General features: G+C 35.1%; 2 protein-coding genes across 4 annotated transcripts in view; one reads left to right on the top strand and one right to left on the bottom strand.

Annotated features, from left to right (window-relative positions):
- Positions 1–6,786, bottom strand: part of Togaram1 (TOG array regulator of axonemal microtubules 1) — a 94,345-nt gene extending 87,559 nt beyond the window's left edge. For both annotated transcript variants that reach the window (XM_026412659.2, XM_026412660.2), the window contains exon 1: positions 4,533–6,786. In XM_026412659.2, the coding sequence (XP_026268444.2) occupies positions 4,533–6,578 (2,046 nt within the window). In that variant the 5' untranslated portion in view covers positions 6,579–6,786. The remainder of the gene's footprint in view (positions 1–4,532) is intronic.
- Positions 6,787–7,087: 301 nt separating this feature from the next.
- The window catches only part of Klhl28 (kelch like family member 28), a 38,110-nt gene continuing 27,506 nt past the window's right edge, over positions 7,088–17,691 (top strand). The window contains exons 1-2 of one of the 2 annotated variants that reach the window (XM_026412663.2): positions 7,088–7,181; positions 7,710–7,846. The gene's annotated coding sequence lies outside the window, so the exon portion shown is untranslated. The remainder of the gene's footprint in view (positions 7,182–7,709; positions 7,847–17,691) is intronic. The other variant, XM_026412662.2, reaches the window with a different exon arrangement.

The following is a 17,691-nucleotide window of genomic DNA, read 5'->3' as shown; positions in this document are numbered from 1 at the left end:
GTGGGCAGTTTTGTGTGGGAAGTTGGTGTACCGGCTAATGGATCTAATCCATTTACATGGCATGCACAAGTTTTCAATAAATGCCTAAAATTCAAGCCTTCCTCACCTTAAGACAAGGTGGGGGGGGGGATTAAAAAAAAAAAAGATGCCACACTGTGCCCCATGAGTCTGTATAATTACTATGTGCCAATTTAAAATATATATATGATTAAAAATAAAGTAAAATGGAAACAAAATAAATACAATTTATAATTTTAAAAAAAAAGAAAATCAAAAGGCTAAAAGTCGTTTTGAAAAGATTAATAAAATTAATAAACCTTCAGTAAATCTAACTAAGAAAACAAGGAGACATAAATTATTAATATCAAAAATGAAGGTGAGAACATCAGTACATCTCACACAGACATTACAGCAGTACTATGAACAAATCTGTGCTCACAAATCTGATAACCTAGATGAAATGGAACAATCTTTCTTGAAATGACAGAACTCATACAGGAAGAATAAAAAACCAGGACTATGATTTTAAAGACATTAAGTGAATAATCACCTTCCAAACTAGAAAGCACCAAGATCAGCTGAGTTTACTAGTGAATTCTAAACACTTAAAGAAGAAATTAGACAAATTTTGTACAATTTCATTCAGAAGATAGCAGAAGGAATACTTCCTACCTCATTTTATGAGGCCAACATAAGTATTATATGATCTCAACTATATGAAATTCAGAAAAAGGCAAAAATTATGGAAATAATAAAAAGACTAGGGGTTGTCAGGGAAAGGAGGAAGGATGAACATTCACAGCATAAAGGATTTTTAGGGCAATGAAACCATTCTTTTTGCTACTCATAGGCACATTAGTCAAATCCCATAGAACATACAACACAAGAATGAACCCTGATATAAACTATAAACTTCCAGTGATAATGATATGTTAATTTGGGTTCATTGATTATAACAAAAATACCGTTGTGTACAGGATGTAGTGAGGTAGGTTGTTTATGTGTGTGGACAGGGGCACATGGGAACTATCTGTACTTTCCATTTAAAATGTTGCTGTAAAACTAAAATTGTTTTAAAAAATAAAGTTTATTAATTTTAACATATATGCATATGTACTTTAGAAAAACTACACATATAAAAATATTTGTATATTTAGTCTCTGTCCTTCCAACTGAGAACATTTAAAAAATTTTTTTTAGTTGAAGATGGACACAATACCTTTATTTAATTTATTTATACGTGGTGCTGAGGATCGAACATAGTGCTAGGCAAGTGCTCTCCACTGAGCCACAACCTCAGCCCTTTAAGAAAGGAATGATAATTTGATTTCTGGGACAAATTTTAATTTTACACAGCATCTTTCAAATACAAAGTACATCTACAAAAGCATGTCAGAAATGCACTTACTTTCTGTTTCTTGTAAATTGGGCCAGCACCAGAATCTTAATATACACACTGACATCTTGAACTTGACACATAATAGTCTTAAGATCAATGCTTACAGCAAATCAATAGCAGCTCGATACTGTTTACAGTATATGAGAATAATCAACCAGACTACATAAATCTGAAAAACATTTCAAAAAAATCTACAAATTTTGGAACTGTAAAGAACCATTTTTTGTTTCAGGTCTGCTGTAAAAAAAAAAAAAAAATTCTAAATTACATACAGATAGCCTCTGACTCCCAATTTTTCAACTTTATGATGATGCAAAATCAATGTCTTCAGTAGAAAGTATACTTTCTTTCTTTCTTCTTTTTTAAAAAATATTTTTAGTTGTAGATGGACACAATAATTTTATTTTTTTATGTGGTGCTGAGGATTGAAGCCAGTGCCTTAGACGTGCGAGGCAAGTGTTCTACCACTGAGCTACAAGCCCAGCCCCAGAAACCATACTTTCAATCTTGATCTTTTTCTGAGCTATCAATTCTCAATTGATAGCTATTCTTATCAATACCTGTTCTTATTAATTTGCTAAGTTTTTTCACAAATCAGTGTCTAAACACACTGCTTCTCAAGTCTGAAATTCACCTGGACCCCCTGACATTTAGAAAACTCTTACTCATTTTTCATCCCATTGTTCCAATCAAAATTACCCAGTTAAAAGAATGAATTTATGAAAAATTGGAACACATAACTCTGGGATAATTATAACAACAAAAAGAACTGTAAAGAGGGGCTGTGGTTGTGGCTCAGAGGTAGAGCACTTGCCTAGTATGTGTGAGGCATTGGGTTCGATCCTAAGCACCACATAAAAATAAAACAAAGATATTGTGTCCACCTATAACTAAAAATAAATATTAAAAAAAAGAATTGTAAAGAAATCTTGAACTTCAGAATGTAGTTATTTATGGTATCAGTCTAGTAATTTTTTGCATATTGTAGGAAACAGTGTCTGAATAAATATAACTTGCTGGGATCTAGGGTTTTATTGTGGGAGAAGACAGATTCAAATGGGGAATAAAAAAAGATGTGGAAGAACTCTGTACAGTTGGATTTGAATTGGAGGTATCAATATAAATTTAAAAATAAAAATAAAAATGATTCTGTTCACTGAGAGAGCCAATTCATAATGAAAAGAAATAGCAATGAGCAAATCTATACCATGCTTTGGTTTTTAAATACTGCACCTACTAAGGCAGTATTAGGACTCTTGAAAAAATAGCCGATTCCAGGTCTGAAGTAGGAAAAGTACAAAGTAAGCCTGGGCATCATGTTAAAAAATGTCAAGAAAGTGCTCAAGGACTAGAGTCAAGCCCAAAGGACATAGAAGCCAGTTGCTGGTCAAATAAGAGGTAATTTTAGCATCAAAAAAGCTACATTTTGGGCTGGGGCTGTAGCTCAGTGGTGGACTGCTTGCTTAGCAAATGTGAGGCACTGGGTTTGATCCTCAGCACCACATTAAAATAAAGGCATGCTGTCCATCTACAACTACAAAAAAATTAAAAAATTAAAAAAGCTAATTTTTTTTAGTAATTAAGAAATTAGGGGCTGGGGTTGTGGCTCAGGGGTAGAGCGCTCACCTAGCATGCCTGAGGCACTGAGTTGGATCCTCAGCACCACATAAATGCAAAATAAAAATATTGTGTCCACTTAAAACTAAAAAAAATTTAAAAAAAAAGAAATTAAGATGTATGTAAAAATTTATTACACATAAGAGAATTTCAGCTAACAAATATAGAAGAAATGTTAGAATTTTTTCTTTAGTTACCCTTTTTGTATCCTCCCAGTGCAATAAATAATACAGGTGTAAAACCCTTTAGTGGATGTGAAAACCAGTGTGTGAAAAGTTGTTGGGATATTCACAGGGTCTCAAAAATATCGTCCTACAGATTATACACTAATTGTAAATTTTAAAAAAATATATTTTTACAATGGATTTGGTTATTACCACTTTAAACAAATAATTAAGTTAAGCTTCACTAATAAGGAAACAGGATAAAATTTGATGTACTATGAAGTTCATATTACATATCTCCTATGTAATATTTTTACTAAAACTGTTTATCTTGAATCTAATTATAAGGAAACAGGTAGATTTGAAAGGTAACACATTCTACAAAGCAACTATCTGAGACTCTTATTAAAAAGTCAATGTCATGAAAAAAACAAAGAAACACAAATATGTAAGACAGAATGCTAGATAAAGAAGACATATTGGCCACATGAACCATGACTGGATCCTGGATGACAAAAGTAAAACAAAAAATACAAAACACACCTTGGGGACAAATGGAGAAATGTAAATGCAGACTATTAGATGTTACTGAATTGCAATTAATATTCTAAGGCAAAATATTAATATTATGGTTATTAGGACAATGTTATTCTTAGTAGATATTTTTGGAGACATTTAGGACCAAAATGTCAAAATGTATGCAACTTTCAAATGGTTTAGCAAATATGGCAAGATGTTAACAACTGGTAAATATTGGATCCTCATACTCTTAGCTATAGACTTGGAATTTTTTAAATAAAAGTTTTGGGGGGAATCTCAGTTCAAATGTCACTATCTTCTCTACAGCTTTTTATGCTTAATTTACTTTTTTAACTTTTAATTCTAGTACAATTATTATTAGTTTTTTCTATCTTCAGTAATTCAGAAATCCCCACAGGACTCTTTATATACTAAATCTAGTACTTAAGAAATTTTGTTAACTGACCTTTTCCCAAAACTGTGTGGAACTGGTTTCATTTTCATTTCCAGAACTTAGTTCCTTATCTGGTACCTGCTAGGTATTTTGTGTTTATTGTATGAATCCATAACTGGCATACCAAAGTAATAATTCAAAATTGCAATCAGGTGTTGTCCACATCACACTGGGCCTCAAATTTAATCAATCAATCAATAAATAAAGTGGGAAGCCTATTAAGTGGTCTTATACTTGACTCGTACCATTATAATGAATACTCACATTAGCATTTAAATTAAAGCAGTGTAACAAGGTTCATGTAGTCTTATTCTTAAGTCATCACAAGCATATTTTCATTTTAATTTCAGTTCAAATCAAGGAAATTAGACAAGCATACCTGCTCTATATCCTTGGAATTGGAGGTCTGGTTTTCTCCAAGAACCCCAGGCTGCTCATTTTCCCACGGTAATTTATTTTTTCCTTTTCCTGCACTTAATACCCTCCGGGTACAGACAGTTGGACTGTAAGATCCATACATTTGCATGCTATCCCTTGTGTGATCACCACAGAGAGAGTGTGCACTCTGAGTTCTGTTACCAGCCAAAAGCCAGTCTGTATCCGCTCCGTGTGCCAAATGGTTTGACCTACCCTGAGCAGAAGATGGCATGAGCATTGCATATTCCACAAATCCGTGTTCTGTTAGCCTTGGTAGGGTTTTTCTAGCCAATCTGGCCTGCACAGCATTCATCAGTCCATCTCCATTATCTTGCAGTTCAATAGTATCTACAGCTTTAAAAAGGATGCTGGTTTTACCTGAGCCCATTGATGATGCCAACACAGCAAAGGCTTCTAGAGCTGCTTGCCGAACCCTGCGTTTGCTATCTACAAGAGCTGGGGCAAGATCAAAAGACAATTTGGGTAAGTCAAAATCCTCACTGGGATAAGTCAAGAGGGAGCAGATGCAGATGTTCACCACCTCCTCTCTTACTCTGGAATGCTTATGTTTAAGATGTTCCAGGAGTAAACAAAGCACCTGTTGAGGACCTACTTCTTTCATTAGCTTGAGGAAGATTTTCATGTATTCCTGTTTGATCACCAATTTGTTGTCTGCTAGTACTTTGACAGAAGCTGCTATAACTGGTCCTAAGAACTGTTGGACTTGGTCTCCAAGACGAATAACTAGTAAATGCAGGACCTGAAGTGTGCTATGGACCACTTTGAAGTTAGAATCGTCTAACAAATTATACAACAAGCTAATGAAACCAACAAGACTAGAATGAGGGGTAGAGCTAGGGTTAAATTTTCCCAGCACCTGTTTTAGTTCTTCAACGGCCTGAGTTCGGTTCTTATAGTCTTCCTGATCCAATAATCTTGAATGCAGCTCCTGAGGAATAATCCCAAATTTAAGATTGCTATTGCAAAGAGCCACTGCACAAGGGACGGAATCCTCAGGAAATCCAGAGGCTTCAAGTTCCAAATAATAAGGAACTTGACTTCCAAACTGGGACTCCAGGCGGCGATTGTAGTGTCTCCTCAGTGCAGATGGCAGATGAGAGATATAGGATTGAAACCTCTCTTGGCCAAGTCTCTCACCAATTTGTTGAAGTGCAGAAAAAGCTACCTCTGATTCTTCTTCTATCTCCTGATCACCAAGCTTTCTGGCTAGAGATATTATTACCTCAGTGAGATCCAGGCCGAGCAACAAATCCTCAGGAGTAAGTAAGATGGGGAGCAGTAGTGCAGTAGAAGCTCTAAGTCGGCTATTGGTACTTTCCAAACCTTGATGTATTAGCGTTCTTAGCACCTGTCCAGAACTACGTTTCAGACATATGTGCAGAATCTGCAGCGCATCTTTCCGCAGAGCTGGATTCTCTTCTCGTAAGGAGACAACTAGTTGAGGCAGAAGTGCTAAACTAAAAGCTTCTTCCAGCTGGCCTGCCTCCCCCTGACCTCGGAGAACATCGGAAAGAAGTTGCAAGCAGAGTCGTTTCTCATCACTACCTCCTTCCACAAGCACTCGGCCCAGGGCCCGATACAATGCTTCTTTACGTCTGGGGAAGCCAAGTCGACCGCCCCGCCGTGGCAAAGCAGCCTGCAAAGCCTGGAAAGCCTCGGAAGGATCGGGGACGGTGCGCAAGAGCTGAAAGAGCCGAGTCTCCTCTTCATCTCCCCCTGAGAAACCACCTCCAGGCCCAGACCAACTACTTGAGACTGCCTCTGCCGGCAACAAGAGGGTTGAGGCCAGAGGTGAAGGTGTAGGGGGACAGGAGCCGTGGTCCCCGGCAGCTCCGCGGCAGTAGTAATTTTTCTCTCCTCTCATGGTGCCCCCAACTCGATTATCATCAGTCTCTGGGGCGGAAGGGCGACCGCAGCTCTGGAGGCGACAGGCATAAGCGGCTGAAAGGGGCGGCACCAGAAGCAGCGAGGATGGCGCAGCCGCCATGGAGGGTGGTCAGGTAGCGAAGGCTGAAGGGAACCATTGCCGTCTCCGAAGGGCTCGATGAAGCCCAGCCTTTCACTTCCTTCCCAAGCCCCAAACTGCAGAGGAGGAAAAGGAACACCTAGAGCCAGCTGCCAGGCCGCCTCCTACTCCGGGAGGCAGCCTTTTGGTAAAATGGCCCCCGCTAGAGTCCCAGACCCCACAGCTGCCACCGGGCGGAACCAGGAGCACCACGTGACCAAACCGATCGCTTCCATGGTGATGTACTCAGAGCGGACCTCTTGACCCGGAAATCGATCCGCCGAGATGAATGCTGGGTCATGAAGTCCACGTCAGATGTTAAGGCAGAAGTGTCCGGGAAGAGGAAGTCAGAACGTTGGAACGTAACTAGGGCGGAGAGGAGGGCGGGTACTGGGGGTGGGGGGGGAAAAAAAAAAAAAAAAAAAAGGTGTTAGGCGGAAGTGACGTTGTCCTTGCTCCGGGCGGAAGTTCCCCGCCCCACCCGTGAGAGTTGAGGCTTGACCAGAGCGAGTGAGGATCTTGTCCCGGCTTCAATTGTCCACGGCTCCACCTCCTGTGGCTGCAGGTGTGATTCCTGGGACTCAGGTATTTTCCCTTTGCTGTCCTCCAGCGATGCAATATTTGGCAAAGTTTTGCCCAAGTGGCACTGGAGATAGAAGTAAAGGAGTGGACGGGAGCAGGCAGGGAAAGGCGACATCTTCTTCTGCAGGGCTCGTTACCGTTATAAACGCGTTACTCCCTACAACCCTGAATAGTGTGATCCTTTCCTCCTCCTATCCGTTTATTCGTACAGGAGATCCCGACCAAAGCCAAGCTCATAGACGGGTTAATTTTATTTTCCAATTCCCGATCTTTGGGGACCTTATTCACCACGCTTTTCTCCCAGGTCCCCTTTTGGTACTTCCCATAACCCTCTGGCTGGGGAAGGTCAATTGTTTTCTGTCACTTTTTCTTACCCCCATCACTTTTAAGTTCTCTTTGAAACGCGCATAATCTGGAGATAAATGTTTCCCCTATAACTAACCTCCTCCCTCTAGACGTTCTCAAAGTCTTGTCTTCTGATGCAGTTCTTCTGTGGGACTCACCCTTTTCCCCGCCTCCTCCCTCCTCCAGCCGAACTCCCAGCAGGATCTTCAAGCGTCTCTGCAGCCTTTCAGTCTCCTAGAGACAGAGATTGCAAAGACAATTTCAGTAGCGATGGAAGTTCTTGTCATCACGGTCCTAAGAGAATTCTTCCCTGTGGATTTAGGGTTGGTAGATATTTCTTTGTTTTAGGCGAACTGAGAATTTGATATGCATTTTGCCCTTGGAAATGAAACTTAAGTAGATTGAAGAGCTGGAATGTCTTGGTATGAGGCTGAATGTTTCAGAGTGTGGAAGAGCGATGTTTTATTTTATTTAATTTTTTATGTGATGCTGAGGATTGAACCCAGTGCCTCACACATACTAGGCAAGTGCTCTGCCACTGAGCTACAGCCCCAGCCTAGAGAGAGAAATTTTTAAAGAAATAATACAATTACTTTTGAATAACCTAATGAAAAAACTCAGTTATAATTTGAAGTCCGAAATTTATACACTTTAAAGTATTGCTGCCTTGTTCTGTATCGGATGGGATATCCCAAATAATTTTTAAAATCCTAGAATAATTTAGCATATATGCTAAACCATGTTGTAATGTTTCTGGCTGATGCAAGTTCAGAAATTATTTCTGAATTTTGCCTTATAGCACAATTTGCATATCATAGTTTTTTTTTTCCTTTGGGAAAAGGAGGCTACATAAATATGTATCCTATGTTTTGGTTTAAATTCAAAGTGGTTACTTCCTTAGTCATTTTGATATACAAATGAATCTGCCTAGATTTGGTTTGGCTAGCATATTTCAGTTAACCAAAAGAATTCTTCTGCCCTTTTTCTTTTTTAGGCACAGAGTTAGGGCATAGGAGTGAAAATCAAGATAGGATTGTAGCAGTTGTCAATGAAAATGTCTGGTTTTCATGTTTCTAATCTAAGAAACTCAAATGCATCTTTTTATTCTTGTATGCTCAGCCTTCAGGAAGCTAGTCCAAATGAAGGGAAAGGAGAATGATGTACAAGTTAGAATGTACACAATAGAATGCCAGTTGGAATAGAAAATAATCCTTTCCACTGATAAGAATTTTCGGGTTGATAATCCAGTGCATTCTGCTATATCCAAGATTTTGGGAAGCCAGGTTAATAACTAGAGATTTCATGATAATCACCAAATCATAGAAAAAGAAATTGGAAGCTCTTGAATGATATTTCATAATCAGTTATGGTAGAAGCTTAAGAATTATTCCTTCTTGGGGCCAGGGTTGTGGCTCAGTGGCAGAGCACTTGCCTAGCCTGTGTGAGACACCGAGTTTGAGTATCACCACTGCATATAAATAAATAAAATGAAGGTTCATTGACAACTAAAAAATAAATAAATAAATAAATAAATAAAAAGAATTATTTCTTCCTGCTAGGTGTGGTGGCCTATACCTGTAATCCCAGCATATTGGGAAGCTGAGGGAGGAGGATCATAGGTTCAAAGCCAGCTTTAGTAACTTAGTGAGATCCTGTCTCAACATAAAAAATTAAGAGCTTAGTTATAAAGTGCTCTTGGGTTCAATCCCCAGTACCCACTCCCCTAAAAAAGTACCCCTTCCCTCAATAAAGAATACTTTTTAGAGGTTTTGGACACTTAAATTTAAGTCAAGCAGTTGTCATGTCCTGTTCTTGGGAACAAACCAAATAGTCTTTTGATTATTCTTCTTCTCAGGCCTTTGTAGATCATTATGTTACAAATTACAGTTTATTTTATATCTGTTACATTTTGTCTCCTTGATGAAGACTTGGAAGATGCATTAGTCTCTATAGTGTATATTTAGGAAGTGAGATTTCATCATCATGTCTCTTACTGATTATCTCTTATGATTATCTTGTGGAATATGAATCTTATCCATTTAAGTTATGTTCTATTTATATCTATTACAGATACAAAGGATATTTTTTTTAAATCCATTTTTGTTGGTATATCATTATACATAATAGTGGGATTCATTGTGATATATATATACATGCACATAACATTACTTGATCAGTTTCATAACCCAGTGCCTTCCCTTTCTCTCTCCCGCTTCCTCAACCCTACTGGTCTCCCCTCTAGTTTTATGAGGTCGCTTAAAAAATTTTTTTTTTCTTTTGAGCTTCTGCATGTGAGAGAACATATGACCCTTTCTTTTTTTTCGTTTTTAGAATTTGTTATTTTTAGATAAACATGATAGTAGAATGTATTTTGACACGTTACACATATATTGACTATAACTTATTCTAATTAAGATCCCATTCTGGGGCTAGGATTGTGGCTTAGTGGTAGAGTGCTCACCTAGCATGGGCGGGACCCGGGTTCCACATAAAAATAGAGGCATTGTGTTGTGTCCATTTATACCTAAATAATAATAATAATAATAATAATAATAATAATAATAAAAGATCCTATTCTTATTGTTAAACATGAGGTGGAGTTATATTGGTCATGTACATATGACCTTTTCTGAGTCTGGCTTATTGGCTCATTATGATGCTCCAGTTTCATCTATTTTCCTGCAAATGACATAATTTCAGTCTTCTTTATGGGTGAATTACATATATATATTATTTATTTATTCATTTGGTGATGAATGCATAGGCTGATTCTATAACTTGGCTATTGTGAATTGAGCTTCTATGAACATGAACATTCCTTTGGAAAAATACTGAAGAGTGGTGTTTCTGGGTGCTATGGTTATTCCATTCCTAGTCCATTAGGAAATCTCCATATTGATTTCCACAGTGATTGTTCTAATTTACAATCCCACATTCTCTATAGCATTTATTAGTTGTATTTTTGATGATTTCTTTCTAATTGGAGTGAGAGGAAATCTCAGTGTTGTTTTGATTTGCATTTCCCTGATTGCTAATGATGTTGATTTTTAAAAAAAATCTTATTCTCGAATTATGAGTCTTTTGTGTATTGAGTATAAAAACCTTTATTTTGAAACGTAAGTATAGATAGGGAACATATTTTGATCAAATTTCAGAGTTTGTAGTGAAACATTTTAGTTGTTTTATTAATAATATATCTGGAAAAGTTGAAAGGAGGTAGTTTAAGGATCCATTGAAAATTGCAAATTTGAATTAAACATGCTAAAATTTTCAGTTTCAAAAATGATTAATGGATTACAGGAATATGTGTTACATACCTTTATTCTTTAACTGCTTTTAAGCAAGGTAAACACAATTGCCCTAAAGCATTATTTTGAGTCAGATAATAAATTTGTTGGATGAATCATTATAGTTTTTTCTGTATTCTTAAATTTTACAGACACTTAGGAATATTGGAAATCAGTGTGAATTTTGTAAACTATTAAAAGTTTGTATTGTTTAAGAAGTATTGTGCAAATGAAAGATATATTAACAAATAATTATAATGATACCATTTATTGTATTTGCTTCATGCCATGCACTGTGGTAGGTACTTAACAAATATTAATTGATTTAACTATTTTTGGAGGTTGTATATTCTACATTTGTACTGTGGAACATCGGAAGACTATATCTACTGGAAAGTGATTGTTCAGAGTAAGAAAGTAAACTCAAATTAGTATATTTAATTATTTGCTTAGAATTTTGTATTATTTGATTATATACGTTAATCTATCCTTTTTGGATTTCTATTCTGAATCTTGTTTACTTTCTTGAATCAAAATTTTAATAACATTAAGAAATTATGGCTCTATTTTTATACCTGTAGAATGACTTACTTATTTTTATCTAGTTTATATTATGTTCCAAAGCATTTATGCATTTCTGTCTTGAGTCAGAACTAGAACTTAAAGTGAAAATTCAATTTTTATTGCATTTTAAGCACTAAGCTATATAAATTAACATCATTTAACATCTGTTGCAACCATTTTCAATGGACAGGGGTTAATTATGTAACTAGGAGCTTTTGCTGAATGTAGTAACGCCTTTGGGGACTTGCTTTCTTCTGTGTTATTTCTGAATCCATGATATAATGATTTCTGTTATGACAGACTTCTAATTTTACAGTTGTTTTTCCAGATATAATAAAAATCATTCTCATCGAGCTGGGTGTGGTGGTGAATGCCTGTAATCCCAGTGACTAGGGATCCTGAGGCAGGAGGATTCAAAGTTCCAGAGGGCCCCAAGCAAATTAGTGAGACCCTAAAAAATAAAATTAAAAGGGCTGGGAATGTGGCTTGGGATGCACGTCCTTGTGTTCAATTCCTGAACCAAAACAAAACAAAAAACCAGTATCATGAAAAAGGAAAGATATGCCAAATTGTTCCATTGGTTCATTTCTCTGAGGGAAGTTGAACTATAGGAAAGATATTTAAGAAAAGAGCAGTTATGATAAAATATTCTCCTAATTTTATAAATCATGTTCTTTATATAAAACATGTATTCATTTTGTTTAAGAAATCCTCATTTTTTTTCACTCTTTGCTCTAGATATTTATATGGTAGAAGATAATTGCCTCCCAACTAATTTTAGCACCACTGCTTTTGTGGCTTAGATATCAGTTAAGTAGGTGGATACTAAACTCACAGCTTAGCCTTATAATCTTGGTTTTAGAACCTAAAATTGTGAAGTCATTATAGACTATGGAAAGTTTGATTTTATTTTAATTTTACCAAAATTGTGTATGTTTATACATAATTAAGTAAAATATAATACTATATATACATAATATACTACATATAATATATGTTATATAAAATATAATACTTTCTTAAATTTTTTCAGATAGATTTTTTTTTTCAATATTGACTAATCCAGTTACTTAGATTTGGAGTACTTTTTGTAAATCTTAGACATAAGTGCCTTTTTATTTTATATATATATATATATATATATATATAGAGAGAGAGAGAGAGAGAGAGAGAGAGTAGTTTTAGATGCACACAACACCTTTATTTTGTTTATTTACATTATACAGTGCTGAGGATCGAACCCAGGGCCTCACACATGCTAGGCAAGCCCTCTACCACTGAGCTACAACCAGCCCTTAGATATAAATGTTATGGTACCAAAATTAAGACCAAAAAAGATGACAGATATGTGTGGGAGCCTGCTATATCAAATTTGTTATTATGCAAATTGCTGAAGGAAATAATTATTCCATAGATCCCTCTTTATTTTATTTTAAAGCCCTGATGTATTTTTGTATCTGATCTGTGCATTTTATATCTTTATTCTTTATTATGTTTAAAATAGGAATAATAAAAACTTCCAATCTCATATTGCTTTTCTGAGGACAAAAGGTATTAAAAAGTAAAAAACTTATAATAGTACCTGGTATATTATGACAGTTAAACAAGGTTGTATTCCAGGTACTCTTTTATAGAATAATTTAGTCTTGCTAGAAGTGGCATCAGTTATAATTTGTCTCTGTAAACACTTTAAGCAGCCTAACACTCTTCAACAGTGTAATTTTTTGGATGTAATATGCAGAAAACATTGTTCTAAGATTAAGATAACATTCTAGTTGCAGTAATGTGTTTTAATAATCTTGTGATTTTGGTTTGTTTTTGCAATACTAAAAATAGAACCCAAGATTTTTGGTTTTTGAGACAGGGTCTCACTATTTTGCCTAGGCTGGTCTCCAATGCCTGTGCTCCAGGGATCCTCCTACTGAAACTTCTCCAGTGTTGGGACTACAGCCATGCCTCACTAACCCCAGTTGTGATCACATTAAGTCATCTAAACTCTTTGATGTTTGAGAACAAGTTAAACTATTTTCAGCACAAATGTAATTGCTTAAATATTATTATAAATTATAATAGATACATCTAAAGTCTTCATGTCTAAGTCTTATTCACAGTTTAGTGTCTTATATTCTCCTTTTTTGTTAAAAAAATTTTTACTATGCAAAATTTTCAGACATGTAAAAGTAGAATAATAGGATGAACCTCCATGTACCTGTTATCTAGCTTCAGTAGTTGTCAACTCATGACATCATCCATCTCCTCATCCCATATTATTATTAGTATTGTTGTTGTTATTATTATTATTATTATTTGGTGGGGGGATTACCGGGGATTGAACTCAGGGGCATCCTACCACTTAGCCACATCTCCAACCCTATTTTGTATTTTATTTAGAGACAAGGGTCTCACTGAGTTGCTTAGCACCTCACTTTTGCTGAGTCTAGCTTTGAACTTGAGATCCTCCTGCATCAGCCTCCTGAGCTGCTGGGATTACAGGGGTGCCTCACCATGCCCAACCATCCCATATTATTTTGACAAATAATAGTATTATTTTGGTAACTCTCTGACATATTATTTCATGTACAGATATTTCAAGATTATTTATAAAAGATTTAAAAAGGTCTTAAAAGCAGAACTACGGTTTTCAACAACAAAATAAATAGTGATCATAATCAGTAATTTGGTCAATTTGTAAATTTCTAGTTGTATTCTAAATATATATGCACATGTACATGTATGGATTATAGGTTGTACTTGGTCAGTGTGTCTTAAGTTTATTCTAATCTGCACTACTCTGTATTTTTTGGAGTTTATTTGTTGAAGCATCCAGATTATTTCATAAATTTTTTCACAAAATATTTTTGCTAATTGTATCTTTCTCTTTTACTTTAACACGTTTTTTCCATTCACTGTATTTTTTGTAAATTAACAGATATATAGGATTTGACTATGGTTGAATTGGTTTGATTTTTGTGTGTTGGAGGGAATACTAGAATACTCAGGTGGTGATATGTTGTTCTATCAGTAGGCCTTAATGTTGGGTTTTCTCTCTTTTTGAGATTTTTAGCAGTCCTCATAATCAGTGCTGACCTATTAAGTGAGCAAAATGGCATCCTATCATTTCTTCTTAATTTAGTAACTGAAATAGTTTTATAAAGACAAACTTAATGATACAGTTAGCATAGGGAGGACATGATGAATGCTTGATTCTTTCCCTTTATTTCTGGGTTTCAATTAATGAGTTGATTAATTGGCATCCTCCATTGGTGACTGATAAGGGTTTTAAGAAATTATTTTGACTTTATGGATTTAATATATCTGATGTGTTTTAGTCAATTGCAGTCATCATTATATAAAAACAAAACCCCAAAAACAATAAATTAAAAGATAAAATTGATTACATGAAAGATTTTTGAATATAGATGGGTTAGAACAATATTTGCAGTATATGTAAAATATGTATCAGCAATACAGAAAATTTCTAAAATTCCCTAACTTTTAGGAAAAAAAAGACTAAAGAAATGAACAGATGATTAATAATGCAAACGGCTTTTAACTGCATGAAAATTTGTTCAGTTTCACTTATACTCAAATAAAATAAATTAAAACTATATGGAGTTAACAGTCTGTCTTTATAATATTACTGTTAGTGAGGCTATAATAAACAGCTACTCTCACTCATTGCTGTGAGAATATAAAATGATAAAGGAACTCAAAAGATAAGTTGGTCAGAATCGAAAAATTACATTCTTTTTTATTCTCACTTATATTCAGAATTGTTTAATGTAATCAATTTTATCTTTTCATTTATTGTTTCTGGGTTTTGTGGCATGGTGAGAAACTGTTCCCTAATACCAGGTTATGAAAGAATTAATTCTTATTTTTTTCTACTACTTGGATGATTTCACTTTTTCCATTTTATCTCTCTGATCCATTTGGAACTTATCCTGGTGAAGTATGTGAAAGGGATCTAATTTATTTATTTCCATATGATTAATTCTTTAGTTATCCTAACATATTAATTTAAAAGTTGTCTTTTGCCACTGATTTTAAGGTGATGCCTTTATCGTACACTAATTCTACATATGTAAATGATCTATTTCTGTGTTTTCTACTTTTTTCTATTAATCTATTTTTTCTTACATATGTTCTCATTTAATTCTGTTTCATCCACAAGAAATTTTATAAATAAGAAAGTTCAAGTATAGAATAAGTAATCTACCTGAAGTCATGTAGCTATTAATTACCCAAATGTAGATTTGAACCCAGTTCTCTAAGGCTCCAAAATTCATACTTTTACTCATTGTTCTTTCCTGCTTCCCGTGGTGCTTGCCCTTCCTTCTGTACATGGTTGTTATTGAGATAAATGAAACTGTGAGTGTAAAGCTATTTGATAAAGATGGGGTTTGTTTTGACAATGAGAAATTATTGCTTCTTTGAGTTATTTTTAGTAATTTATTAATGTGTAGCCAAGAATCAAATACAGTCACAGTTGTAATTCAAAATTTTGGATGTATCGATTATAATTTACAATAATATTTAAGCAATTACATTTGTGCTGAAAATAGTTTAACTGGTTCTCAAACATTAAACATGTATAAGAATCACATGGAGAACTTAGAACAGATTGTCCAGCCTCCCCCCGAACTCCATATACTTTCTGATTTTTTAAATCTGTGATGGGACTCAAGAATTTGCATTTCTAGCAGGTCCCCAAATGATGCTGATACTCTTGATAGGACCACAGTTTGAGGATAGGTTTTTTAAAACTCTGCATTTGAAAATGTTAATGTTCTATGAATTTCTAAGTCTCATTTCTTGAGATAGGAAAGTGGTCAAATTAAAAATTTTAAGAATGCATTATGGCAAACCTGGGATAATTCATTTTAAGTTCCCTATTTTAATCTTGCCTTTTTAAAGTTTTTAGTTGGAATTGTTCTGGTTGAGCATTAAAAGTATAATTTCTTTAACTCTATTCTTAATTGTTCATAAAAGAAATGAACATTATGTCATTCCATGTAATATAAGGAAGAGAATGCATAGGTGCTCTTTTTTTAATATTTATTTTTCATTTGTAGTTGGACACAATACCTTTATTTTATGTGGTGCTGATGGTCGAACCCAGGGCCTTGCACATGCCAGGCAAGTGCTCTACCACTGAGCCACAACCCCAGCCCCCATAGGTGCTCTTTTGTAAAGTTATCTTTACCAATACCATTTCTTTGACCTGTTTTTAAATTTTTAATAATTTTTATTGTTTCAAATGAATAGAATATTTCACTCACTGTTGAAGTGGTCAGAAAATATTTAAAAGGTTTTAATGGTAAAGATATAGGAAAGTGAGACAGAGAAATAATATAAGGGTATAAATGTTGGGAAACAACTTTGTCACAGCACCCTGGTAGCATGCATCCATATAGCAAAGGTGTGACCTGCAGGACTGCAGCTTATCTGAGTCTTGGCTGCCTTGTTATTCTCTTAAAACACAAGGGTTTGGGAGGACTCCTAAGCCACTGCTATGAAGCCATCTACCTCTCTGTCTCTCCTGTAAGTCTGTCAGAAGATAATTTCTGTTAACATCCTTGACTGTGGTAAAGTATGGGCTTTTACTCCCCACCCCTTAGAATAGAGATGCAGAATATAAAACTGCTTAGCCACAGTCTAGATTGTATCCTTAACAATTTATGGGTGATATGTGAAACAAGGATCCAAGCAGTTCACTGTTTGGCTACTCTTCTTTTCACTAAGTGATAAACTGTCTAATTTTTTTTTTTTTACATTTACATGAGGATTTTATTTTATTTTTAGTTTATTTTTTTGGTACTAGGGATCAAAACCAGGTCTTCATGCATGCTAAGCATACACTTTTCCACTGAACTATCTAAATTTAATATAATGTCTGAATCTAAAAGTGGTTCATTGTATCTTTATTGGTAGAATTAGGCTTTGGCCTTGCCTTGGTTGTATTTGTTCAGTTTGTAGTAAGCCAGCTTCCTTCCTTTTTTGGTATACATGGAAGGGAGTCACATGGGTTTAGTTGACAAAAAGTAATTCTCTTTAAAGATAATATTGATAATGATAATAATAAATAATCTTTAATAATTACAGAGTAGTTATGTTTAGCACATAGATAAGCATAGTAAACTTTTCAAAAGTTTACTTTTTGGAAAAAAATACTATTTTGTCTGTTTTTTGCAGATGAGAAAACTGAGATTTTAAGATGACTTTCCCAGCCAGGCGTAGTAGCACACACCTGTGACCCCAAAGACTTGGGAGGCTGAGGCAGGAGGATCACAAGTTTGAGCAGCTTTGACAACTTA

The sequence above is a fragment of the Urocitellus parryii genome, chromosome 6, assembly GCF_045843805.1.
Source record: "Urocitellus parryii isolate mUroPar1 chromosome 6, mUroPar1.hap1, whole genome shotgun sequence".
In the NCBI taxonomy this organism is placed as follows: Eukaryota; Metazoa; Chordata; class Mammalia; order Rodentia; family Sciuridae; genus Urocitellus; species Urocitellus parryii.
The sequence above is the reverse complement of the archived record's forward strand: the minus strand, read 5'-3'. Positions and strand labels throughout refer to the sequence as shown.